This window comes from Piliocolobus tephrosceles, chromosome 14 (assembly GCF_002776525.5).
Source record: "Piliocolobus tephrosceles isolate RC106 chromosome 14, ASM277652v3, whole genome shotgun sequence".
NCBI lineage: Eukaryota > Metazoa > Chordata > Mammalia > Primates > Cercopithecidae > Piliocolobus > Piliocolobus tephrosceles.
Window position 1 is genome coordinate 41,445,110 of NC_045447.1, and position 26,147 is coordinate 41,471,256.

The 26,147-nt window shown below is 41.9% G+C and overlaps 1 protein-coding gene and 1 pseudogene across 3 annotated transcripts in view; one reads left to right on the forward strand and one right to left on the reverse strand.

Moving 5' to 3' along the window:
* Positions 1-2,850: 2,850 nt before the first annotated feature.
* Positions 2,851-4,131, reverse strand: LOC111536831 (annotated as a pseudogene).
* A 1,516-nt stretch (positions 4,132-5,647) lies between these two features.
* The window catches only part of XPA (XPA, DNA damage recognition and repair factor), a 28,566-nt gene continuing 8,066 nt past the window's right edge, over positions 5,648-26,147 (forward strand). For 2 of the 3 annotated variants that reach the window (XM_023203116.1, XM_023203122.1), the window contains exons 1-5: positions 5,648-5,920; positions 15,341-15,451; positions 19,488-19,593; positions 21,868-22,033; positions 24,084-24,201. In XM_023203116.1, the coding sequence (XP_023058884.1) occupies positions 5,749-5,920; positions 15,341-15,451; positions 19,488-19,593; positions 21,868-22,033; positions 24,084-24,201 (673 nt within the window). In that variant the 5' untranslated portion in view covers positions 5,648-5,748. The remainder of the gene's footprint in view (positions 5,921-15,340; positions 15,452-19,487; positions 19,594-21,867; positions 22,034-24,083; positions 24,202-26,147) is intronic. The other variant, XM_023203130.2, reaches the window with a different exon arrangement.

Sequence of the window (26,147 nt, forward strand, 5' to 3'; positions counted from 1 at the left end):
TTCTTATTAGACATGCACATTCTTTACTGTAATGGTAGACACATGCCATTATTCATTTGTTCAAACTCAGAATGTACAACTCCAAGAGCAGCCCTAATGTAAACTGTGGACTTCGGATGATGATGACGTGTCAGTGTAGCTTTATCAGTTGTAACAGATGCATCGCTCTGGTCGGGGACGTTAATAATGGGGGAGGATATGTATGTGTGGGAGCAGGGAGCATGTGGAAAATCTTTGTATCTTACTCTCAGTTTGACTGTGAACTTAATATTACTCCAACGATAAAGTCTAAAAAACAGAAATGCATATTTTGGGTCCTACCATTAGACCTACTGAGTCAGAATATGCATTTAACAAGTTAAAAGAGACTTCTACGTGCATTCGAATTTGATTTTTCCTTTTCTTAAAAGATTGAAAAATCTGGCAACAAGGGTCCCAAATTCTTTCTTTAAAACTACCAGCTGGAGTTGTACAGTAGCTGTCCTCTTTAAAGGGGATCTCCACACTCCAGTTTGCCTCAGTTTCACAACAGGCTATGTTCATTAACTTCTATTACCTACCTGGGCCCGGAGAGATATTGAGGTTTTTTTTCAATTGTGGTACGATATACATAAAATAAAATTGACCATTAGTGACATGTGGTACATTCACGATGTCGTGCAACCATCACCACCATCTAGTTCCAGAACATTTTTGTTGTCTCAAAAGGAAACCCCTTATCTATTAAGCACTCACTCCCCTGTTCCTCTTCCTTTCAGCCCACGGCAACTACTAATCTGCTTTCTGTCACTGTAGGTTTGCTTATTCTGAATGTTTCATGTAAATGGAATCATACACTCTGTGGCGTGTCATGTCTGGCTCCTTTCACTTAGCATTAATAGTTGCTAAGTGGGAAGGTTTATCTTTGTTGTAGCATGTATTAGTACTTCATTCTTTTTTATGGCTGAATAATATTTCTTTCCTTTTCTTTTCTTTTTTTTTATTTGAGACGGAGTCTTGCTCTGTCGCCCAGGCTGGAGTGCAGTGGCGCGATCTCGGTTCACTGCAAGCTCTGCCTCCCAGGTTCACGCCATTCTCCTGCCTCAGCCTCCTGAGTAGCTAGGACAACAGGCACCCGCCACCACGCCCAGCTAATTTTTTTTTTTTTTTTTTTTTTAGTAGAGACGGGGTTTCGCCGTGTTAGCCAAGATGGTCTCAATCTCCTGACCTCATGATCTGCCCGCCTTGGCCTCCCAAAGTGCTGGGATTACAGGTGTGAGCCACCACGCCTGGCCAAATAATATTTCTTTGTATGGATATACTCTATTTTGTTTATCCATTCATCAGTTGATGGGCAGTTGGGTAGTTTCCAGCTTTTGGTTATTGTGAATAGTGCTACGTGAACATTTGTGTGCAAGTTTTTGTTTGCACACCTGTTTTTAGTTCTTGTGGGAATATACTCATGAGTTGAATTACTGATTCATATGGTAATCCTGTGTTTTGTGTTTTGAGGGATAAACTGTTTTCCATGGCAGCTACATGAGTTTACATTCTCACTAATAACGCAGGAGGTTCCAATTTTTTTAACATCCTTGCCAATACTTCTTTTCTTTTGTTTCGTTATTTTTTAAAATTCTAGCCATCATCATTAAAGACCATAAAGGCCTCTTTGATTAAGTCTCTTTGGGAGGTTTGAGGGCCATCTTCTAGTTTTTTAAGTTTCTTTCAGATGTTGGGGGCTGACTGGGAAATGAAGTGTAAATGGGTAGGTAGATTCTGCTCTCATGGGTATCAGGGCTTACGGTGGTGTAATTAGTTATGGCCCCTGAAATGAGGGAGAAGAAAAGAGCAGGGTGTTCATTGCAGCCTTGAGTGATGTCTTTTATCTTTTCATAGTTTACAGCCTGAAGGGTAGCTTTATCCATGCCAGTTAGGAGGCATGATATCATATGGCTTCGTTTCTGTCTGTCTGAGGAAACTGCCTCATAATCCCAATTGGGGTCAGTTCTGGGGACAGCGAGGGTCCCTATAAGGTTATGGGCAGCATCTTGTTGGTGGAGGGTGTCTGCATAGGCTTGGGTGGCTGTCCGGATACATTCCCTGTCCTCCGGGGTGAGGGAGGAGGAGAGGATGACATAAATGTCATGCCAGGTAAGGTCATAAGATTGAGTGACATGCAGAAATTCCTTGTGGGAGGAGATGGGGTCCGTGGAAAAGGAGCTGAGTCTTTTTTTAAGCTGGGAGAGGTTGGCTAGGGAGAAGGGAACATGAATTTGGACTGTACCTTCGACCCTGACACCTTTCGCAAGGGAAGGACTTTGGAAAACATTTGGTTGTGGGAGTGACCTTTGGCAGAAGGGGGTTGGGTACAAGACCGGATGTGTGGTGGAGAAGGAAGGTTGGGATGGAGGACCAGGGTAAGGGGGTGGGGGAGCGGAGCCAAAGGAGAAGGAGGAGGGGATGGTGGTGGGGGGGACTGAAGGGGGGGGTTTGTTGGCAAGGTTGAAATCAGAGGTGGAAGGCTTGCCTGGAGGTGTGAGGTGGTATCTCACTGTGCCTTAATTTGCATTTTCCTAATGACTAATGATAAATATTGTTTCATGTGTTCGCTGGCCATCTGTACATCCTCTTCGGAAAAATGTCGATTTAAGCCCCTTGCTCATTTTTAAGCTGGAAGTGTTTGTTATAAATTCTGGATACTAGATCCTTATTGGATATCTGATTTGCAAATATTTTCTCCCATTCTGTGGGGCTTTTTACCCCCATTTTCTTCATAGTGTTCTTTGATGCAGAAAAGTTTTTAATTTTTTTTTGACCTCTGAACTTTTTATTGGCCTCCTGCTCCCCAAAGGGTATCCTACTTCTGCTGGCTTAATGTCTCAGAACTTTGGTGTCATTGGTCAGATAGCACTTTGCCATCCACTATCCAGCTCGTGGTGGTCTTTTGGATGGTTTGCATGGAGTTGCTGCTATCCAGGGCATCACCAAGATTGAAGTCCTCGCCATCTTCCAGCAGGCAGCAGTAGGCGGTGCTCTCAGCCTCCAGCTTGACCTCAATGTTCAGCAGGGCCTTGTACTCCTGGGCCTGCCATTGTCCCTCTGCCCAGGTCTGTGCCAGCTCTGACTCCAGGTGCAGCAGGATCCCATTGAGCTGCTCCCTCTGCAGGGCATAGCAGGCCTCCACCTCCCTCAGGCTATTCTCCAAGCTGGCCTTCAGATTTCTCATGGAAATGTCGATCTCCAAGGACTAGACTGTATGTCTCAGCTCTGTGAGCATCATCCCAGCAGCTCCAACCTCGGTGGACTGCGTGGTGACCACTGAAGTGCTCTCCTCAGTCTGCTGAGACCAGTACTTGTCCAGCTCCTCTTGGTTCTTCTGAGCCAGCTCGTCGTATTGCGCCTGATGTCTGATCTTGGCGAGGTCCTGAGATTTGGGGGTATCTACCTCCACAGTCAACCCAGAGCTGGCAATCTGGGTTTTTAGGCCTTTTACTTCCTCTTCATGGTTCTTCTTCATGAAGAGCAGCTCCTCTTTGAGAGCTTCGATCTCTGTCTCCAACTGCAGCTGAGTGACATTGGTGTCATCAGTGACCTTGTGGAGCCCATGGATGTGGCTCTCCACAGTCTGGCACATGGGCAGCTCTGTCTCATACTTGACTCTAAAGTCATCAGCAGCAAGACCGGCATTGTCAATTTGCAGAACAATGCAGGCATTGTCCACAGTATTTGTGAAGATCTGAGCCCTCAGGCCCTCAATGGTCTTGAAGTAATGGCTCCAGTCTCTGACCTGGGGTCCCTTCTTCTACAGATCTCCCTGATTTTGCTCTCCAGCTTCCGGTTCTTGGTCTTCAGGCTCCTCACTCTGTCCAGGTAGGAGGCCAGGCGGTCATTCAGGCTTTGCGTGGTCTCCTTCTTGTTCTGGATGCCCCCCATTCCTGCCAGACCCCCGACCATCCCCGTGGCCAGGCCCTCGGAACCCATGCCACTCAGGAAGCTGGTGGAGCGGGACACGGAGATCCGGGAACCAGAGCCCCCTGTGCCTGCACAGACAGTAGCTTTGCTGCTGACCAGCCAGGCACCGTAGCCGGGCGCCTGGACAGAGCCCAGGGACTGGTAGTTGGTGGAGAAGGTGGAGCGAGTGGTGAAGCTCATGCTGTCCAGGCAGGAGAGTGAGAGGACAGGACTCAGGCTTTGCCGATGACTTTAATTTTTTTTTGAGACAGGATATTACTATGTTGCCCAGGCTGGAGGGTAGTGGTGCCACCACAGCTCACTGCAGCCTTGACCTCCTGAGATGGGTTCTTGTTACATTGCCCAGGTTGGTCTTGAACTCCTGGGCTCAAGCAGTCCTCCTGCATTGGCCTCCCAAAGTGCTAGGATTACAGACATGAGCCACTGCACCTTACCAACTATTTTTTTTTTAATAGTGACAGGGTCTCACTATGTTGCCTCAGCTTGTCTTGAACTCATGACAAGTGATTCTCCTGCCTTGGCCTCCCAAAGTGTTGAGAATACAGGTGTGAACCACTGTGCCCAGCCTAGTTTTTAATTTTAATGAAGTCCAGTTTTTTTTTCTTTTGCTGCTTGTGCTTTTGGTGTTATGGAATTTGAATTATTTTCACCTGGGCAAGATTGATGGCTAGGGAGAAAGAAAGATCTGAGGGGAAGGGAGATGCGGATGGCTTGAGATTTCTATCTCCAATTCAACCAGAAGATTTCAGCATGTAACTGCTTTATACAAGGTTTTGCAGCTTTATGCATGTATGACTGATAAACTAGAACTACTGCATTGTGTTTCTGAAACGTTAACCATTGAATATTAGTGGGAAACATCAGTGTGTCAGGTTGTCTTTCTAAAAGCCAGTCCTAAATGGTACATGTAGTAATTAGAAGTTAATGTTTTCTGGTTTCAATTAAGTATTATTTATAACAAAGGGAAAGCATACATTTTTGGGGTAGCCTGCTATGTTTCTTTTGTTCCACTAGCCACACTTTTGGGAAGTCAGGATATTTGGCCCAGATCCAAACCCATTGTCTACCTGGCAGCAGCTCATCCTCACTGAAGGAATATTCCATGGAAAAGATAGCCAACCTTATGCATATCAGCCCTGGACCAAGTGCTGCATTTGCCTGAGGTCACACGGCAAGTTAACTGGGAGTTTCGACCCAGGTCTTCTCATTTTAAGTCTAAGGCTGTGTCTCTAGGCCATGTATTCAACATGAAATCAGAACTATCATCTGTTGGGCTCTATGACTGGCACTACTACTACTCACTGTTACCATGTTTTGAGGTCTTCTACGTGCCAGGTATTGTCCTGGCAATCTAATCTTCCCAGCGACTCAGTAAATGGTTCCATAATTATCCTCATTTTACTACTGAAGAAACTGAACTCTGGTTAAATAACTTGCCCAAGGTCACACAGACTTTAACTGTCAAGAGTTCAGACTTAACCCAGGCCTGACTCCAAAGCCTATACTCTGAATCACCAAGCGAGACCTATTTTAAAGGTGACCAGGTCCTGACATATAATCTCAGCAGGGACTCTTCTCCCAGATGACAAGTGAGCAGGTAGGTAGGTGGGTACTCCGTGTCCGCGCATGCCCAGACTCCGCCCAGCGCCCCTGCAGGCCACACCGAGCCCCTTAACTGCGCAGGCGCTCTCACTCCGAAAGGCCGCTGGGTGCGAGGGTGTGCCGGGCAGTCGGCTCGCCTGGGCGCGCAGTGCGCGTGCGTGGGGCTGGGAGCTGGGTCCTCGGAGTAGGTCGGAGATGGCGGCGGCCGACGGGGCTTCGCCGGAGGCGGCGGCTTTAGAGCAACCCGCGGAGCTGCCTGCCTCGGTGCGGGCGAGTGTCGAGCGGAAGAGGCAGCGGGCACTGATGCTGCGCCAGGCCCGGCTTGCTGCCCGGCCCTACCCGGCGACGGCGGCTGCGGCTACTGGAGGTTTGGGCCGCGGCGGCGCTTGCCCCTTCCCTCTCCCCGCCTCGCCGGTCCCTAGACTGTCTCGTGCGAGCCGAGTCCCGGGGCCCGGGGGTCGCGGCAACTCCGCTGGCGTCTGTGCGCAGATTCTTCCCCAGTCGTAGAGGGAATCTGCCCAGCCGCCTTGTCAGAGCGTCCTGTCCACGACTACAGAACGTTCCGCGGTCGCACCCGGGCCTCCTGGCCCCCGGGCCTTCTTTGCTGCACCTCGGCTGCTCAGCTTCGATTTTTCGTTTAGGGCTGCAGCCACCCCGGCTGGGAGGTGCCAGCCACTGCCAAGTGTCAGGGCCTCAGCTGTCCCAGAAAGAGGAGTTAGACTAGTTGTTGATTCTAGCCTATATACCTAGAACTAGTTGATGGAAGAGGCAGATCTTGGTGTTTGTTAGGGAGAACTTTCAGCAATTGGAGTTGCCAAAAGTCTAATGGATTGCTTCTCATGAGCTACCCGTTACTAGAAGTGCTCAAATAGGGACTGGAAGAACCCTTACTTATGTGGAGGAGAGGAGATTCAGCAATCAGAAGAAGGGACTGGATAGTAAACCTTTAAGATTCTAATCCATAGATTCCATGAGTGTATTTCTTGGACATGTGACCTGTACGATTTCTTGGCAAAAGCTAGATGCTCAAAACATGTTTATTGATTGAAGTAAAGTAAGGACTGATCTCTCATTGCAGATTATTCTTTTATGGAATTTGCCCCTGGGGCCAACTAATAATTTTTTCCAGGGTACTTGAAATATAGTTTGGTTGATAGGCAGTTCTTCAGGACCACCTCTATAACATGAAGTACATGTGTTCCTAAAGCTCTGTACTGTCCTGTGTCGAGCACAGTTTACAGCTGTATTATCTATTACTGTTTTTTATCAGCCAGGTGTAGTGAGAGTGAGAAGAGTCTGAAGCTGGCAGCATGTCTTGATATTCGTACTAACCGAAACTGCAAATTCCAGCTACTTTTGATGGTACTGGTCTCATTCTTTCTGCTTTATAGTGGTTTCCTTTTATTCCTTTCTCAACTTGAGGCACACTAGAGTTGGACAAAAAGTTCATTTGCACTGATTAATTCATAGTCATGATTCCATAAAGGTTTCCATATCTATACTACGTGGCTGTGGAACACAAGGTGCAAAATAGCAAAAACTGGTATTAAATTAAACTTTTGATCATGGAAAGCAAGGTAGAATGAACATTCTGTAAGATTTTCTCCGTGTACCATGACATACGCCATGAAAGAGACTGAAAAAACATACTTAGAATACGAAGAGTGTTGCTAAGGTCCTGGGGAAACAGCAAGTCATAGCAGCAGAGAGAAATTGGGCTTTGTTTTGGGCATTAGTTAGCGTTGTTTAGGCTCCTGCTGAAGTCATGGGCTCGACTACTCCAGCTTTCCCTGTTCTGAATTCTCATTGTGCTTACTGTCATCCCATTCATTTACTTTGCTATTTATATTACGTATTCTGGTAGGTTCATTCGTTTCTATCCATCCAGTCGGTACTCATGGAATGGTTACTGTTTGTCAGAAGTATACAGGTAAAGGCACTCAGTCTAATGAAGGGGTACAGAGAAATGAACAGGCGTTATAGTGAGAATTGCTGTTAACCGTGGAAACAAGCTTATAATCTAATCCTTTCATTTAACAGAGGGAGAAATTGAGGCCAGAGAAGGGGAGTGACTTTAGCAGAATAAAACCTACTAAATTTGTCTTATTTTAAAAAATGGAGGTGCAACATACTGTAAAATGTACTCATCTCAATTTTACCTATGTGAATGCTTGTGTAAACACCATAGTGGTCAAGATATGTACACTTCCAGAACCTGAGAAGTTTTCCTGTTGCGCCTTCCTAGTCGGTGTCCACTCTCTACTCTCAGAAGTAATACTCTTCTGACCATTTGATTGGTATTACCTATTTCCAAAATTCATGTACATTGAGTCTGTACAGTATCTGGCTTTTTTTTTGCGCAACATAGTATCTGAGAGATTCGGGCATTTTGTTGCATGCATTGGTAGTTTGTGCATTTAGATGTTGTATAGATTCTTTTTTATTATTATTATTTTTATTTTTATTTTTTATTTTTATTTTTATTATACTTTAAGTTCTAGGGTACATGTGCATAACGTGCAGGTTTGCTACATATGCATACCTGTGCCATGTTGGTGTGCTGCACCCATCAACTCGTCAGCACCCATCAATTCATCATTTATATCAGGTATAACGCCCCAATGCAATCCCTCCCCCCTCCCCATGATAGGCCCCATTGTGTGATGTTCCCCTTCCCGAGTCCAAGTGAACTCATTGTTCAGTTCCCACCTATGAGTGAGAACATGCGGTGTTTGGTTTTCTCTTCTTGTGATAGTTTGCTAAGAATGATGGTTTCCAGCTGCATCCATGTCCCTACAAAGGACGCAAACTCATTCTTTTTTATGGCTGCATAGTATTCCATGGTGTATATGTGCCACATTTTCTTAATCCAGTCTGTCACTGATGGACATTTGGGTTGATTCCAAGTCTTTGCTATTGTGAATAGTGCCGCAATAAACATACGTGTGCATGTGTCTTTGTAGTAGAATAATTTATAATCCTTTGGGTGTATACCCAGTAGTGGGATGGCTGGGTCATATGGTACATCTAGTTCTAGATCCTTGAGGAATTGCCATACTGTTTTCCATAATGGTTGAACTAGTTTACAATCCCACCAACAGTGTAAAAGTGTTCCTATTTCTCCACATCCTCTCCAACACCTGTTGTTTCCTGATTTTTTAATGATGGCCATTCTAACTGGTGTGAGATGGTATCTCATTGTGGTTTTGATTTGCATTTCTCTGATGGCGAGTGTTGATGAGCATTTTTTCATGTGTCTGTTGGCTGTATGAATGTCTTCTTTTGAGAAATATCTGTTCATATCCTTTGCCCACTTTTTGATGGGGTTGTTTGTTTTTCTCTTGTATATTTGTTTGAGTTCTTTGTAGATTCTGGAAATTAGCCCTTTGTCAGATGAGTAGATTGCAAAAATTTTCTCCCATTCTGTAGGTTGCCTGTTCACTCTGATGGTAGTTTCTTTTGCTGTGCAGAAGCTCTTTAGTTTAATTAGATCCCATTTGTCAATTTTGGCTTTTGCTGCCGTTGCTTTTGGTGTTTTAGACATGAAGTCCTTGCCCATGCCTATGTCCTGAATGGTACTACCTAGATTTTTTTCTAGGGTTTTTATGGTATTAGGTCTAACATTTAAGTCTCTAATCCATCTTGAATTGATCTTCGTATAAGGAGTAAGGAAAGGATCCAGTTTCAGCTTTCTACTTATGGCTAGACAATTTTCCCAGCACCATTTATTAAATAGGGAATCCTTTCCCCATTTTTTGTTTTTGTCAGGTTTGTCAAAGATCAGATGGTTGTAGATGTGTGGCATTATTTCTGAGGGCTCTGTTCTGTTCCATTGGTCTATATCTCTGTTTTGGTACCAGTACCATGCTGTTTTGGTTACTGTAGCCTTGTAGTATAGTTTGAAGTCAGGTAGCATGACGCCTCCAGCTTTGTCCTTTTGACTTAGGATTGTCTTGGCAATGCGGGCTCTTTTTTGATTCCATATGAACTTTAAAGCAGTTTTTTCCAATTCTGTGAAGAAACTCATTGGTAGCTTGATGGGGATGGCATTGAATCTATAAATAACCTTGGGCAGTATGGCCATTTTCACGATATTGATTCTTCCTATCCATGAGCATGGTATGTTCTTCCATTTGTTTGTGTCCTCTTTGATTTCACTGAGCAGTGGTTTGTAGTTCTCCTTGAAGAGGTCCTTTACATCCCTTGTAAGTTGGATTCCTAGGTATTTTATTCTCTTTGAAGCAATTGTGAATGGAAGTTCATTCTTGATTTGGCTCTCTGTTTGTCTGTTACTGGTGTATAAGAATGCTTGTGATTTTTGCACATTCATTTTGTATCCTGAGACTTTGCTGAAGTTGCTTATCAGCTTAAGGAGATTTTGGGCTGAGACGATGGGGTTTTCTAAATATACAATCATGTCATCTGCAAACAGGGACAATTTGACTTCTTCTTTTCCTAACTGAATACCCTTGATTTCTTTCTCTTGCCTGATTGCCCTAGCCAGAACTTCCAACACTATGTTGAATAGGAGTGGTGAGAGAGGGCATCCCTGTCTTGTGCCAGTTTTCAAAGGGAATTTTTCCAGTTTTTGCCCATTCAGTATGATATTAGCTGTGGGTTTGTCATAAATAGCTCTTATTATTTTGAGGTACGTTCCATCAATACCGAATTTATTGAGCGTTTTTAGCATGAAGGGCTGTTGAATTTTGTCAAAAGCCTTTTCTGCATCTATTGAGATAATCATGTGGTTCTTGTCTTTGGTTCTGTTGATATGCTGGATTATGTTGATTGATTTGCGAATGTTGAACCAGCCTTGCATCCCAGGGATGAAGCCCACTTGATCATGGTGGATAAGATTTTTGATGTGCTGCTGAATCTGGTTTGCCAGTATTTTATTGAGGATTTTTGCATCGATGTTCATCAGGGATATTGGTCTAAAATTCTCTTTTTTTGTTGTGTCTCTGCCAGGCTTTGGTATCAGGATGATGTTGGCCTCATCAAATGAGTTAGGGAGGATTCCCTCTTTTTCTATTGATTGGAATAGTTTCAGAAGGAATGGTACTAGCTCCTCCTTGTACCTCTGGTAGAATTCAGCTGTGAATCCATCTGGTCCTGGGCTTTTTTTGGTGGGTAGGCTATTAATTGTTGCCTCAATTTCAGAGCCTCCTATTGGTCTATTCAGGGATTCAGCTTCTTCCTGGTTTAGTCTTGGGAGAGTGTAAGTGTCCAGGAAATTATCCATTTCTTCTAGATTTTCTAGTTGATTTGCGTAGAGGTGTTTATAGTATTCTCTGATGGTAGTTTGTATTTCTGTGGGGTCGGTGGTGATATCCCCTTTATCATTTTTTATTGCGTCTATTTGATTCTTCTCTCTTTTCTTCTTTATTAGTCTTGCTAGCGGTCTGTCAATTTTGTTGATCTTTTCAAAAAACCAACTCCTGGATTCATTGATTTTTTGGAGGGTTTTTTGTGTCTCTATCTCCTTCAGTTCTGCTCTGATCTTAGTTATTTCTTGCCTTCTGCTAGCTTTTGAATGTGTTTGCTCTTGCCTCTCTAGTTCTTTTAATTGTGATGTTAGAGTGTCAATTTTAGATCTTTCCTGCTTTCTCTTGTGGGCATTTAGTGCTATAAATTTCCCTCTACACACTGCTTTAAATGTGTCCCAGAGATTCTGGTATGTTGTATCTTTGTTCTCATTGGATTCAAAGAACATCTTTATTTCTGCTTTCATTTCGTTATGTACCCAGTAGTCATTCAGGAGCAGGTTGTTCAGTTTCCATGTAGTTGAGTGGTTTTGATTGAGTTTCTTAGTCCTGAGTTCTAGTTTGATTGCACTGTGGTCTGAGAGACAGTTTGTTATAATTTCTGTTCTTGTACATTTGCTGAGGAGTGCTTTACTTCCAATTATGTGGTCAATTTTGGAATAAGTGCGATGTGGTGCTGAGAAGAATGTATATTCTGTTGACTTGGGGTGGAGAGTTCTATAGATGTCTATTAGGTCCGCTTGGTGCAGAGATGAGTTCAATTCCTGGATATCCTTGTTAACTTTCTGTCTCGTTGATCTGTCTAATGTTGACAGTGGAGTGTTGAAGTCTCCCATTATTATTGTATGGGAGTCTAAGTCTCTTTGTAAGTCTCTCAGGACTTGCTTTATGAATCTGGGTGCTCCTGTATTGGGTGCATATATATTTAGGATAGTTAGCTCTTCCTGTTGAATTAATCCCTTTACCATTATGTAATGGCCTTCTTTGTCTCTTTTGATCTTTGATGGTTTAAAGTCTGTTTTATCAGAGACTAGGATTGCAACCCCTGCTTTTTTTTGTTCTCCATTTGCTTGGTAGATCTTCCTCCATCCCTTTATTTTGAGCCTATGTATGTCTCTGCATGTGAGATGGGGCTCCTGAATACAGCAGATTGATGGGTCTTGACTCTTTATCCAGTTTGCCAGTCTGTGTCTTTTAATTGGAGCATTTAGTCCATTTACATTTAGGTTAATATTGTCATCTGTGAACTTGATCCTGCCATTATGATATTAACTGGGTATTTTGCTCATTAGTTGATGCAGTTTCTTCCTAGCCTCGATGGTCTTTACATTTTGGCATGTTTTTGCAATGGCTGGTACCGGTTGTTCCTTTCCATGTTTAGGGCTTCCTTCAGGGGCTCTTGTAAGGCAGGCCTGGTGGTGACAAAATCTCTAAGCATTTGCTTATCTGTAAAGGATTTTATTTCTCCTTCACTTATGAAACTTAGTTTGGCTGGATATGAAATTCTGGGTTGAAAATTCTTTTCTTTAAGAACGTTGAATATTGGCCCCCACTCTCTTCTGGCTTGTAGAGTTTCTGCCGAGAGATCTGCTGTCAGTCTGATGGGCTTCCCTTTGTGGGTAACCCGACCTTTCTCTCTGGCTGCCCTTAAGATTTTTTCCTTCATTTCAACTTTGGTGAATCTGGCAATTATGTGTCTTGGAGTTGCTCTTCTGGAGGAGTATCTTTGTGGCGTTCTCTGTATTTCCTGAATTTGAATGTTGGCCTGCCCTGCTAGGTTGGGGAAGTTCTCCTGGATGATATCCTGAAGAGTGTTTTCCAATTTGGTTCCATTTTCCCCCTCACTTTCAGGCACCCCAATCAGACGTAGATTTGGTCTTTTTACATAATCCCATACTTCTTGCAGGCTTTGTTCATTTCTTTTTCTTCTTTTTTCTTTTGGTTTCTCTTCTCGCTTCATTTCATTCATTTGATCCTCAATCGCTGATACTCTTTCTTCCAGTTGATTGAGTCGGTTACTGAAGCTTGTGGATTTGTCACGTATTTCTCGTGTCATGGTTTTCATCTCTGTCATTTCGTTTATGACCTTCTCTGCATTAATTAGTCTAGCTGTCAATTCTTCCACTCTTTTTTCAAGATTTTTAGTTTCTTTGCGCTGGGTACGTAATTCCTCCTTTAGCTCTGAGAGGTTTGATGGACTGAAGCCTTCTTCTCTCATCTCGTCAAAATCATTCTCTGACCAGCTTTGATCCGTTGCTGGCGATGGGCTGTGTTCCTTTGCAGGGGGAGATGCGCTCTTATTTTTTGAATTTCCAGCTTTTCTGCCCTGCTTTTTCCCCATCTTTGTGGTTTTATCTGCCTTTGGTCTTTGACGATGGTGACGTACTGATGGGGTTTTGGTATAGGTGTCCTTCCTGTTTGATAGTTTTCCTTCTGACAGTCAGGACCCTCAGCTATAGGTCTGTTGGTGATTGCTTAAGGTCCACTCCAGACCCTGTTTGCCTGGGTATCAGCAGCAGAGGTTGCAGAAGATAGAATATTGCTGAACAGCGAGTGCACCTGTCTCATTCTTGCTTTGGAAGCTTCCTCTCAGGGGTGTACTCCACCCTGTGAGGTGTGGGGTGTCAGACTGCCCCTAGTGGGGGATGTCTGCCAGTTAGGCTACTCAGGGGTCAGGGACCCACTTGAGCAGGCAGTCTGTCCCTTCTCAGATCTCAACCTCCATGTTGGGAGATCCACTGCTCTCTTCAAAGCTGTCAGACAGAGTCGTTCGGGTCTGCACAGTCCTCTGCTGCTTTAGCTGAGCCCTGTCCCCAGAGGTGGAGTCTACAGAGACAGGCAGGTTTCCTTGAGCTGCTGTGAGCTCCACCCAGTTGGAGCTTCCCAGCGGCTTTGTTTACCTACTTAAGCCTCAGCAATGGCAGGCGCCCCTCCCCCAGCCTCACTGCTGCCTTGCGGTTAGATTGCCGCAGACTGCTGTGTTAGCAAGGAGGGAGGCTCCGTGGGCGTGGGACCCTCCCAGCCAGGTGTGGGATATATTCTCCTGGTGTGCCGGTGTGCTTACAGTGCGGTATTGGGGTGGGAGTTACCCGATTTTCCAGGTGTTGTGTGTCTCAGTTCCCCTGGCTAGGAAAAGGGACTCCCTTCCCCCTTGCGTTTCCCAGGTGAGGCGATGCCTCGCCCTGCTTCAGCTCTCGCTGGTCAGGCTGCAGCAGCTGACCAGCACCGATTGTCCGGCACTCCCGAGTGAGATGACCCCAGTACCTCAGTTGAAAATGCAGAAATCACCGGTCTTCTGTGTCACTCGCGCTGGGAGATGGAGACTGGAGCTGTTCCTATTCGGCCATCGATTCTTTTGTATTATGCCGCAATTTTTCCCTTTTCCTTTGTGGCTATTTGGGTTGTTTCCACTTTGGGGCTGTTAGGAAGGAAACGTCTGTACACATTCCTGTTTATGTGCTTTAGTGGACGTACTCACTTCTTTTGTGTATGTGCCTGGAGATGGAATTGCTGGGTCATAGGAGAGGTGTAGTTATGTTCAGCTCTAGTAGGTATTGCCAAACAGTGATTATATCAGTTTCCATTCTCACCGGCAGTGTATGGCGGTTCTGGTTGCTCCACATCCTCACACTTGGTATTGTCAGTCTTTTTCATTTTAGACATTCTGGTGAGAGTCTAATGATACTTCATTATGGTTTTAATTTGTATTTTTCCAATTATTAGAGATAATGAGAACCTTTTCATGTGCTTTTTGGCCATTTGGATATCCTCATTTGTTAAGTGCCTATTCAGATCTTTTGTCTGTTTTTAAAAGTTGGGTTATTTGTCTTTTACTGACTTAGAGGATTTTATTATGTATTCTGAATGTGAGTCCTTTGTCAGATATGCATACGTTAGTCCTCCCTTATCCAAGGTTTTACTTTCTGTGGCTTTAGTTACCCACAGTCAACCATGGCCCAAAATATGAAATGGAAATTTCCAGGTGAGCGCGCGCACGCGCACACACACGCACACACGTACACACATACACATACAACACAACACACCCCACTGCTGGAGTTCTGGCTGAGATCACCTTGAATCTTTAGATAAATTTGTGAAGAATTGATGTTTTTATGATATGGAGGCTTAAAATCCATACACAGTATATTTCTCCATTTATTTAAGTCTTCTTTGATTTCCCTTAGTGTTTTGTAGTTTTCAGGGCAGAGGTTTTACACATCTCTTTCTAGGTTGTTATTTCTTAATTCTAATTGTAGATTCTTGTTGATATTTTACACACATAATTACATCATCTGTGAATAGATGCTGTTTTACTTCTTTCTTTTCATCCTTTATGCCTTTTTGGTTTTCTTGCTCTGTTGGACTGGCTGGGGCCTTCAGTATAATGTTGAATAGAAGTGGTGATCGTGGACATCCTTGTGTTGTGTGAGATCTATTGAATTCAGAGGAATTTTCTCTTTGTGAACAAGGTAACATACGGGCTTACCTACTTCAGTTGTTGACTGCTTTTACTTTTGTAGGCATGGCTAATGTAAAAGCAGCCCCAAAGATAATTGACACAGGAGGAGGCTTCATTTTAGAAGAGGAAGAAGAAGAAGAACATAAAATTGGAAACATTGTTCATCAACCAGGTAAAGTGAGTTTTTCAAAAATAAGTATCTAGATTGGTTATTTTGAGTAACATGCATAATTCTATGCAAACTGATGCTAAATAATGCTGCAATTACTTTAATTAGTGAGTACATTATCTTTATAAAAGTGATAAAGTTTGACAGTTTTGCTAGTAGATTAAAAAAAATCAAAGAAACAGGTATGCATATGGAAATGATTATTTAACTTGTGGCTGATGTGCTTAGGGGTTGATGCTCTCTGTTGTTTTATAATAGGCAGGGTTAGCCAGTATATTGATTGGTAGAATAAATACTCAGAATTATCTTGATAGGCTGAAATGAGGCGCCAGCATCCAGGAGATAACTGTGGAGAAAGAAAGCAGCTTACAAAGTATAAGGTAGACCAGCATACAAAGAAGGATATAACTATGATCTAAGGTTAGTGCTTTGGTAAATCACTTATGTGTATGCATATCTTCACAGTGAGGGTACTTTCACAGTCTTTGGGAAAAAGATAGAAACACTTTATTTTTTCATAAGTTTAGCAGCCAACAGTGCAATGTAACAGATTTAAAAAAAACAAAAACCTATTCCAGTCTTGAGTTGCAGCTACAGAAGTGTTGTGCATTCATCAATGTAGGTGGTTGCCCTGCTCTAATCTGTGTGTCTGTACTGTTGTTTGCAGAAGCTGAGACTTGAAGGATTATAATAGTTGTTTTTATTTGCATCAGGGACTGGTTTTGTGGAAGACAAAACCTGGGGTGGGGTTGGGGGGTGGCCGGGGATGGTTTCAGGATGATTCAAGCACATTACATTTTACTGTGTACTTTATTCCCATTATTGTTACATTGTAATATATAATAAAATAATTACACAACTCTTGCTTCTGGTAGACTGCCAGTTTCTGAGTGGTAAATGTAAAAGGGAGTGACAATTTGAAAATTATCATTGTGTTTATTTAGGAATTCCCATTATAAAGAATGTTTTAAATTAGAAAACTGCACATTTTAAATGTTTTAATTAATAATGCTATGTAATAGCTTCCTAATTGGTATTTCTATCACACTTTCTCTTCATTCTAACGCATCCTGGTAAATTTTTCAAATATACCACTTTGACTATCTCTAGCCTTGTTCCAAACTTTTTAGTTTTCCTTTTGTCTATGGATATGCTCCTCTAATATTCTACAAAAAAAAGCATGATTTTTTTGTTTGTTTGTTTTCTTAAAGTTTGGAGATTAGTGTGTTATAACGAAGGAGGTAAGGGAAGGCAGTGATAGGAATATTTTGAAACAAACAGTTAATTAATGACATAATGACAATTCTCCTTTTTTTTTTTTTTCTTCTTTAAGATGGAGTTTCACTCTTGTTGCCCAGGCTGGAGTGCAGTGGTGTGATCTTGGCTCACTGCGACCTCCGCCTCCTGAGTTCAAGCGATTCTCCTGCCTCAGCCTCCCGAGTAGCTGGGATTATAGGCATGCACCACCAGGCCCCGCTAATTTTGTATTTTTAGTAGAGACGGGGTTTCTCCATGTTGGTCAGGCTGGTCTCAAGCACCCAGTCTCAGGTGATCCACCCTCCTCGGCCTCCCAAAGTGCTGGGATTACAGGCATGAGCCACTGCGCCCAGTCGACAGCTCCTCTTTCTTCTCATTGGAAATTGTGGCAGCTCTGAGAGTTGGAGCATTCAGCCTAAAGACTTCTTAGTAAAATTTATTTATTTACATATATATGTGTATGTATGTGTGTGTGTGTATATATGTATGTATGTAGGTAGGTAGGTTGTGTGTGTGTGTGTGTGTATAGAGAGAGAGAGAGAGAAAGAGTCTTGCTCTGTCACCAGCCTGGAATGTAGTGGCGTGATCTTGGCTTACTGCAACCTCTACCGCCTGTGTTCAAGTGATTCTCTTACCTCAGCCTCCCAAGTAGCTGGGACTATAGGCACACACCACCATGCCTGGCTAATTTTTTTGTTTTTGTTTTTGAGACGGAGTTTCACTCTTATTGCCCAGGCTGGAGTGCAGTGGCACAATCTTGGCTTGCTGCAACCTACACCTCCTGGGCACAAGCGATTCTCCTGCCTCAGCCTCCAGAGTAGCTGGGATTACAGGTGCCTGCTACCACGCCCAGCTAATTGACAGCTGGCTAATTTTTGTATTTTTTTGTAGAGACAGGGCTTTGTCATGTTTACCAGGCTGATCTCGAACTCCTGGACTCAAGTGATCCACCCACCTTGGCCTTCCAAAGTGCTGGGATTATAGGTGTAAGCCACTGTGCCCAGCCTTACTAGTAAAATTTAAAGACTTGCTGGGTGAAACAGTTCTTACAGGATTAAGTTTCATAGCTAGGCATTTGAAGTCCTTAAATAATCTAGCTTTACCTTACCTAGAGTGGTTTTTCTGTGCTGGGAGTTGAGGATACATGGCTGAATACAGACTCTCCTCTCAAGGAGTTTATAATCCAGAAGGTGAGACAGATAAAGAAGCTTTTTGTTTTGTTGGTAGGGGGTAGAATGGAGGGAGAAAAAAAATGTTTCCTTTTGGAAGTGAATGGTGGTGGTGTCTGTCTTCTGTTACCATGCTGTTTATTGCTCTTTCCTGTGTAGTGTTGGTGCCCTGTCTGTAAGCAGATCCCTTTTCGCCCTACCACTCTGGGACTAATCTGTTCTGTACTTTCAGCGGTGCTGTGGTAGGCAAAATAATGGCCCCCAAAGATGTCCATGCCATAATCACCCTGGAACCTATGAATATATTATCCTTATCATAGCAAAAAGGACTTTGCAGATATGATTAAGGTTAAAGACCTTGAGATGGGGAGAATATCCTGGGTTATCCAGGTAGACCCAATGTAAGCACACAAGTTTCCTTAAAAGTGGAAGAGGGGCTGGGCACAGTGGCTCGCACCTATAATCCCAGGAATTTGGGAGGCCAGGGTAGGTGGATCACCTGAGATCAAGAGTTTGAGACCAACCTGGCCAACATGGTGAAACTCTGTCTCTACTAAAAATACAAAAATTAGGACCGGGTGCAGTGGCTCACACCTGTAATTCCAGCACTTTGGGAGGCCGAGGTGGGTGGATCACAAGGTCAGGAAATCCAGACTAGCCTGGCCAACATGGTGAAACCCTATCTCTACTAAAAATACAAAAATTAACCGGGCGTGGTGGTGTGTGCCTGTAATCCCAGCTAGTTGGGAGGCTGAGGCAGGAGAATCGCCTGAACCCAGGAAGTGGAGGTTGCAGTGAGCCAAGATCATGCCACTGTACTACAGCCTGGGCAACATAGCGAGATTCCATCTCAAAAAACAAAAACAAAACAAAAATTATCTGGGCATGGTGGCCTGCACCTGCAATCCCAGCTACTTGGGAGGCTAAGGCAGGAGAATCGCTTGAACCCGAGAGGTGGAGGTTGCACTGAGCCGAGATCGTGCCACTGCACTCCAGCCTGGGCGGCAGAGCAAGACTCCTTTTCTACAAAAAAGTAGAAGAGGGAAGCCGAGAGTCAGAGGGACATGTGATTATGGAAGAAGTGAGTGATGCCATGTGAGAAGCCACCATTGCTGCCTGTGAAGATGGAGGAAGGGGTCATGAGTCAAGGAATGCAGGCAGCCTATAGAAGCTGGAAAAGGCAAGGAGATGGATCTTGCCTAGAGCCTCCAGAAAGGAACACAGCCCTGCCAACACCTTAATTTTAGCCTACTGAGACCCATGTCAGAATAAACTGCAGATCTGTGTGATAATAAATGTGTGTTGTTTTAAGTCACTTAGTCTGTGACAGTTTCTTATAGCTGCAATGTAGCACTAATACAGGTACCTTGCACATGGCTGGGATTCAGAAATACTTGTGGAATTGCTAGGTTTTTTTTCTTTATCTTCCTTTTCTTTTTTCCTCTTTAATTTTTTTTTTTTAGATAAACATAATCAAGGTCCTATTTTGTCTTTTACTTAAATGTATTTATGTCAGGCATAACATACATGCTGATAAGCTAATAAAGTAGAGGAAAATATATTGTTCTAGTCATAAAAAAGGAAACTTAAAGAGTTCATTTTCCTTTTCTTAGGACCTGTTATGGAATTTGATTATGTAATATGTGAAGAATGTGGGAAAGAATTTATGGATTCTTATCTTATGAACCACTTTGATTTGCCAACTTGTGATAACTGCAGGTACTTATTTTAGATGATGTTCTTAATTGCTAATGTTTATGGGTAGGTTTAGGGCAAAACAAGTTATATCTGTTTGGATTTGATATTTTCTTAGTAATTATGATTTTTATTTTGGGCGTTTCATAAAATTTCTATGGTTTCTATTTTGCCAAATACAGTAAATCTGTGTCTATTAAAGCTTGTGATATACCCCATAAAATAGGAAAGATGCTGATGGTTCTGCCATAGAAATTTCCTTTTCTTTTTCTGCTGGCCTGAGTTTTTTTGTTTTTGTTTTTTAACATCTCTCAGTAGCAGGCTCCTAACCCTTCTCTTCACCCAGCCCTAATGATCCCTCTATTTCTTAATTATTCCAGGGTGTGTTACATCTTGGTCAGAGGAGTGGGGCCTGCAGTGAGAGGACTGTAGCTCCGAATACCTTTTTCATTCATCTTTTGCTACCCTCATAAAGAGAACAGATGAGGAAAAACCATATTCTTCCATTCTTTTTCTTCTAGACTTTATCCTTTTTTTATATCACCCAGACTAACCTTTCTCACTTCACATGGTTCTCCTATCGCTACTGTTGACTCAGCCAGATGCTGTGCTGGTATCTTTTGCACTTTGAAGGTACTATCTTGGAATCTTAGTTGGCCCTCTTACCTGCTCCCCGTGCTTACTTTGTCCCTACAGCCCTAAATCAACTCCTCACATGCCTGAAGGACCCGACCTTTTAGAGTCCCTGCTGCAGACATTGGGAGCCATCGTGATTGGCTTGTTGCTGAGCAGAGTCCTGGGTAGATAGAGAGGGAGGTGTGGTCCCTGGTCTCATGATCAGATATATGGCTGGGAATGTTCCGGCACCACAGCTGGAACTACAGATTACAAACTCATTTCCCACCGACACAGTGGTTAAGGTCCACAGTATTGTCATCATTCTCCTAAAAGGCCAGCTTTTGGGAACTGAAACACTACATAGAATTTTATTTCCAAGAGAAAATGGAAGCAAGTGTTGTACTGGTTTAAAGAAAGTTGTGAATATGTTACCTTACCATAGCAAAGGGACTTTGCGGATATGATTAAGGTTAAAGACCTCGAGATGGAGAGATTATCCTGGGCTATCCAGGTAGACTGAATACAAGCACACGAGCTTTCTTAGAAGTGGAAGAGGAAAGCTGAGAGTCAGAGGGACATGCGATTAATGAAGAAGTGAGTGCTGCAATGTGAGAAGCCATCATCACTGGCTGTGAAAGTGGAAGGAGGAGGTCATGAGTTAAGGAATGCAGGTGGCCTCTAGAAGCTAGAAAAGGCAAGGAGATGGATTCTTACCTGGTGCCTCCAGAAAGGAACGCAGTCCTGCCAACACCTTGAAAAGTCTGGAAACATTACGCTTTTATGTTTAATCATAATCAGGAACAGAGTCCTCCATTCTTTTTCAACATTGTCAAAGATGATAGTTTTAGTACCATGTAGTCTACATGTCTCCTGTTAGTTTATACTTCTGAATTATTTAGCTTTCATACAGCTCTTCCCAGTTTTAAGTTTTAACTTTTATGTGTTTGTGATAGAATCCTCTGATTGAACCTTTGATTTCTCCCCTCCCTGACCTGTACCTGCTCTTTAGTGTTTACCATTTCAGTAAAGCCAGCTTCATTCACTGGCTATGTCTCCACTCTCCTGTGTGTATTAATTCCAAACCTGTTTGGCTTTAGGTTCAAACCATATCCTGAATCCATCGGCATCTCATCCTCTCCCACTGCTGCCTTAGTCTAGGCCACCATCAGCTCTTGCCTGGACCACTGCCGTAGTGTTCCAACTGGTCTCTCCCCCACTACCCCTTTTGTACCCCTAGGGTCTCCTTTTCATATAGTATTTTGCTCAAAACTTTCTAGTGGTTTCTAACCATTGTCTTCACCATTGCTTGCAAGGCCCTGACTGTCTCTGACTGTATCTCCCACCACTCCTCACCATCGCTTACTGCAGGTCTTCTAGTTACACTGGTCCTCTCGCTGTAAGCTCTCTTTGCGAAATACACCCATGCGCTAGAGCCTTTGCCCTTGCTGTTCCCTTTGCTAGGAATGTTTTTTTCTCTAGATAATGTAACTTATCAGAATAAGTAAAAGATAAAGTATTTTTCCGTTAGAATTCTTATGTTGCTAATTTAACCATGAGAGTTGCAGGAAAAAGTATTTTATATGTCCTTTTTGCTGTGTGTGCCCCTAAGTTGCTGGGCCATTTGCAAACTTAGTTTATTTAAAATAACTAATTTATATAATGGACTTAATCTGTTTTCAGAGATGCTGATGATAAACATAAGCTTATAACCAAAACAGAGGCAAAACAAGAATATCTTCTGAAAGACTGTGATTTAGAAAAAAGAGAGCCACCTCTTAAATTTATTGTGAAGAAGAATCCACATCATTCACAATGGGGTGATATGAAACTCTACTTAAAGTTACAGGTCTCTAATAAGTTGTATTTATTATGTTTAACTCTGGTAAAGTCTTAATAACAAACTAGTCATAATTAGCTTGGTTTTTGCTTACAGAGTGTGAAAAAACTCTTTTCCCTAGTTTTGCATATGCATCACAGTCATGTATAATGACATTTAATAACATGTTTTCTCATTTTGCTTTTTTTTTTTTTATATGATAAGGTCTCACTCTGTCACTCAGGCTGGAGTGCAGTGGTGAGATCATGGTTCACTGCAGCCTTGACCTCCTGGGCTCAGGTAATCCTTCCATCTTAGCCTTCTGAGTAGCACCTGGCTAGTTTTTTGTATTTTTTGTAGAGATGGGGTTTTGCCATATTGCCCAGGCTGATCTCGAACTCCAGGGCTCAAGTGATCCTCCTGCTTTGGCCTCCCAAAGTGCTGGGATTACAGGTATGAGCCACCATGCCTGACCTCATTTTGCTTCTAATATGGCACTTTGCAACAAACATGTTGCTATGGGGTGATGTTAACAGTACAATTTGGAAACTAAAAAAGGTTGGAATGGGAGTCAGGCCCCATTTCCTTACCCTCTTTCACCTCCATCTCCCACCAAAGAAATATTAAAAAAAAGAAAAATTTCAGAAATACCTAAAATCTAACTCTACCCATCTGGAATGCTAGTGAGTATCCATATAGCTCTATAATCTCAGAGCAGGTCTTCTCAGCTCCACTTGCTGCAGATGGGTTACAGCCGTGCCAAGATGGTGATCCACTTAGTGGCTAGGACTGCTAGTGCCCAGGCCAGTTTCTTTGAGTCACAAGCAGTCTCTTGTATCTACCTCAGAGTGGTACAAATATTGTAATATTCTTGTTGTGCTGTTAGCTTAAAATATTGGGAGGCATTGCTTTAGAGCACAGTTTTGAATATATACTATACTAGAAAATCCCGTATCACCAAATAAAATTAAGAAGCCATATTATAAAACAAAACATGTACTGAATTTCATTAAATACTAATATAAGAGTCTGTTGATTAGAAAATTCACTATTGTTTTATGTACCATTAAATATTTTTTAAATGCCGCTAATTAAATCAACATACGCTTTCTTATCACTTGATGCTTTTATTTTATACTTGGTGAAATAGTGCCATTAGACTTTATTACAGTTTTTTGTCATATATCACAACTTTTGCATACGTAAAAGAGAAAATGCAAGTGCAGAAGACTTATGAAGGTATTCCTAAACTTTCCATTCAAAGTCCAGTTATTCACCACTTTTTGACTAAGAGTTGTTAAAGTACCATTAAGTGCACTGGTGATGCAGCATTTTCAGGGATGTTAAATTGTAGAAAACGTGATGTCCCAGAATATATGAAAAACAAGTATATCACTTGATTATGTTAAGAAATTTGAGTTTGGCTACACTGAGTAATATTATGGTCCTTTAACATATTGTGAGAGGTATCCTGAGCATAATCCTTAGCTGTAAATTCTCTTAAAATGTAAGTAAATACTATAAATAGTAAAGGTATATAATGTAAAGCTTTAAAAGTAGAATGAAGACTTTTTACATCATTTTGGTACCAAAATTAAAAATATATATATATCCTGCAGATCAGAAGTCAAGTCGATAGAAACAATTACTGCTCTTGAAGGAGATGAGTAGTAGTAATTGGTAATTTCCTGCGGTTGGAGATTTTTGGAGATGACCTCATATTTAGGTCTGATGTGACTAATCTGTCAACAAACTGTTTCTTTGGTGAGCCCGCCACAGTTGATCAAACTCACTGACCACATGTACTTTTGATTCCTGTGACGATACAGTCAGAGGACAACTTTTCTATTTATAATCTAATTCAGCATACGTTTACTGACAGTTTCATAGGTTTAGATAGATGTTTTATTAGAGTTGTTTCTGATCATTAATATTTAGAATCTTTACATTTCTCATAAGTATTTATAAATTTATACTTGAGTTAGATATTCTTTGGTACCTGTGGATTTGACAGTTACAACTTTATAATATTTTGCAAGTCTGAATCACAACTTATTTAAATATGGATTTTGTGTTGTAGATTGTGAAGAGGTCTCTTGAAGTTTGGGGTAGTCAAGAAGCATTAGAAGAAGCAAAGGAAGTCCGACAGGAAAACCGAGAAAAAATGAAACAGAAGAAATTTGATAAAAAAGTTAAAGGTAGATGGCCACATTTTATATCGTGAAGGATTGTGTTTTACCATTTTGCAAAAAGCCTTTAGCTAGATTCTTCCTGTTTAATGTCGCCAATAGATTGGAATGTGTTTTTCAGAGGTTGAAAAAAAATGACTTAAAGTTTGCCTCAGTATGTTGGTCTTCAAGGCACTCAGCTCAAACCTCACAGTACGACATTTCTGAAAAGCATGTACATCATCATCTTAAAGTGAATCGTGTTTTTATATAGGAAAAATGTGAGGATCAGGAGTGGTATCACTGGTCAAGGATTTGGCATCAATTAAATCTTAAGTATAATCAATAGTGTTATAAAAAACACACCCACCAACAATCTCCTGTAATTGCTTAAAATGAAAAGCCATGCCCTAAGTCTTAGTCATCTAATTCAGCAGCTAGAAGGAACTTTTATTTTATATATGACCAAAAGACCCAGAAAGGTGGAGTGACTTGTTACATAGATAGTTACTGGCAGAGTTGGGACTGGAAGCAGGCTTTTTTGACTGAAAGTCTCCATGAAGTAGTCATTTCTCTATCCATGCATCTGTGTTTGCATGCATTCCCTTGTCCATCTATCTCTGCATTAATTTGTCCCTGTTATCCATCTAGGTATATATGTCTGTTAAGTCTGTCTGTCTCTGAAATTTTTCATCCATCCATCCATCAATGCATCCAGTGTTTACTAAGTGTCAACTATGTGCCAGGCACTATGCTAACATAAATTCTGGAGTCAGAATTTGTCAGGAGAGAAACTTAAAATCGTGCAGGTGTGCTAGGTACCATGATAGTGATGAGCGAGCGGTGCTGCGGGAGCACAGTGGTCACTTTCTGCTCTATCACAGAATCCCCGAAAGAGCCTTAAAAAAGGAAACATCCATGTTCTTCATGCAGTAATTTTGCAGAGGCCCACTGTAGTGTACACTGTGTAGAGATAACACATACTTTATGTATATATTGGGTTTTATATATATACTAGATTCATTGAAAATGAATGTCCTATCCATATAATTTTGCTTTTGTTTTTCATAATTGGCTTTGGAGTGGTTTGGATTGGATTCATAAGTGGTTTTGGAGAGTGAATAAGATCAGATCAGATGTCTTAACAAAAAAGCAAAACCAAAAATTGAACGTAAGCCTTCCTTGTTGTGAGGAACACAAGTTGTTGTAATCCTTCTCATTGTGAGGATTTGTTTTTCCTTTGTCGTTACAAGTGTAATTCAATTACAGTGCGGAAAAGTTAGAGAATTACAAAGAGCTCTTATCGCATTGATTTTCCTACTCAGAGACAATCATCAGCAACGTTTTAATTTTTGCTCTTCCTGTTCTTTTCTATCCTAAGAGCCTTAAAATGTTTTTAAAATAAAAATGGAAGCACTATTTGACACGAAGTTAAGCCAGCAACTCTATGATCAACATCCTTATACACATCTTTTTATACAGTTACTTAGCAATTCCTGAATCACAAGGTAAGGCACACATCCATGGCTTTGTAGAGAGGTTTCCTGTAATAAGTTGTGTCACGTAAGAACATTTCATTAAAGACCTCCTCAGAGTTAGCCACTGCTGTATTGAGAGGATTTAGAAAGCGTTCTTACGAATTTGGCCCTTTAATCTTTTCAATGCTTTACACCAGTCCTTCCTCTGTTCCAGTAGCAAGGAGAATCTTGAAAGATAAAGTAGTGAAAAGGCATTTTAAGAGGTGTGAAAGAGAGGACAGAGTTACAGATTAGTTATATACTAGCCTAGGATTTTTTGTTAACTCCAGCTACCTGAAATCACCTCAACTCTTACCTCCTTAAACCATTTTCAGGTGGTATTTTGGTGCAGATAATAATATATGGATAAAATAATAAGTATTAATTAAAAACCTGTATCTGCAAGGTGATGAAATATTTTTTGAAACGAGGGCTGTCTGTACTTTCTTAGATACTAAT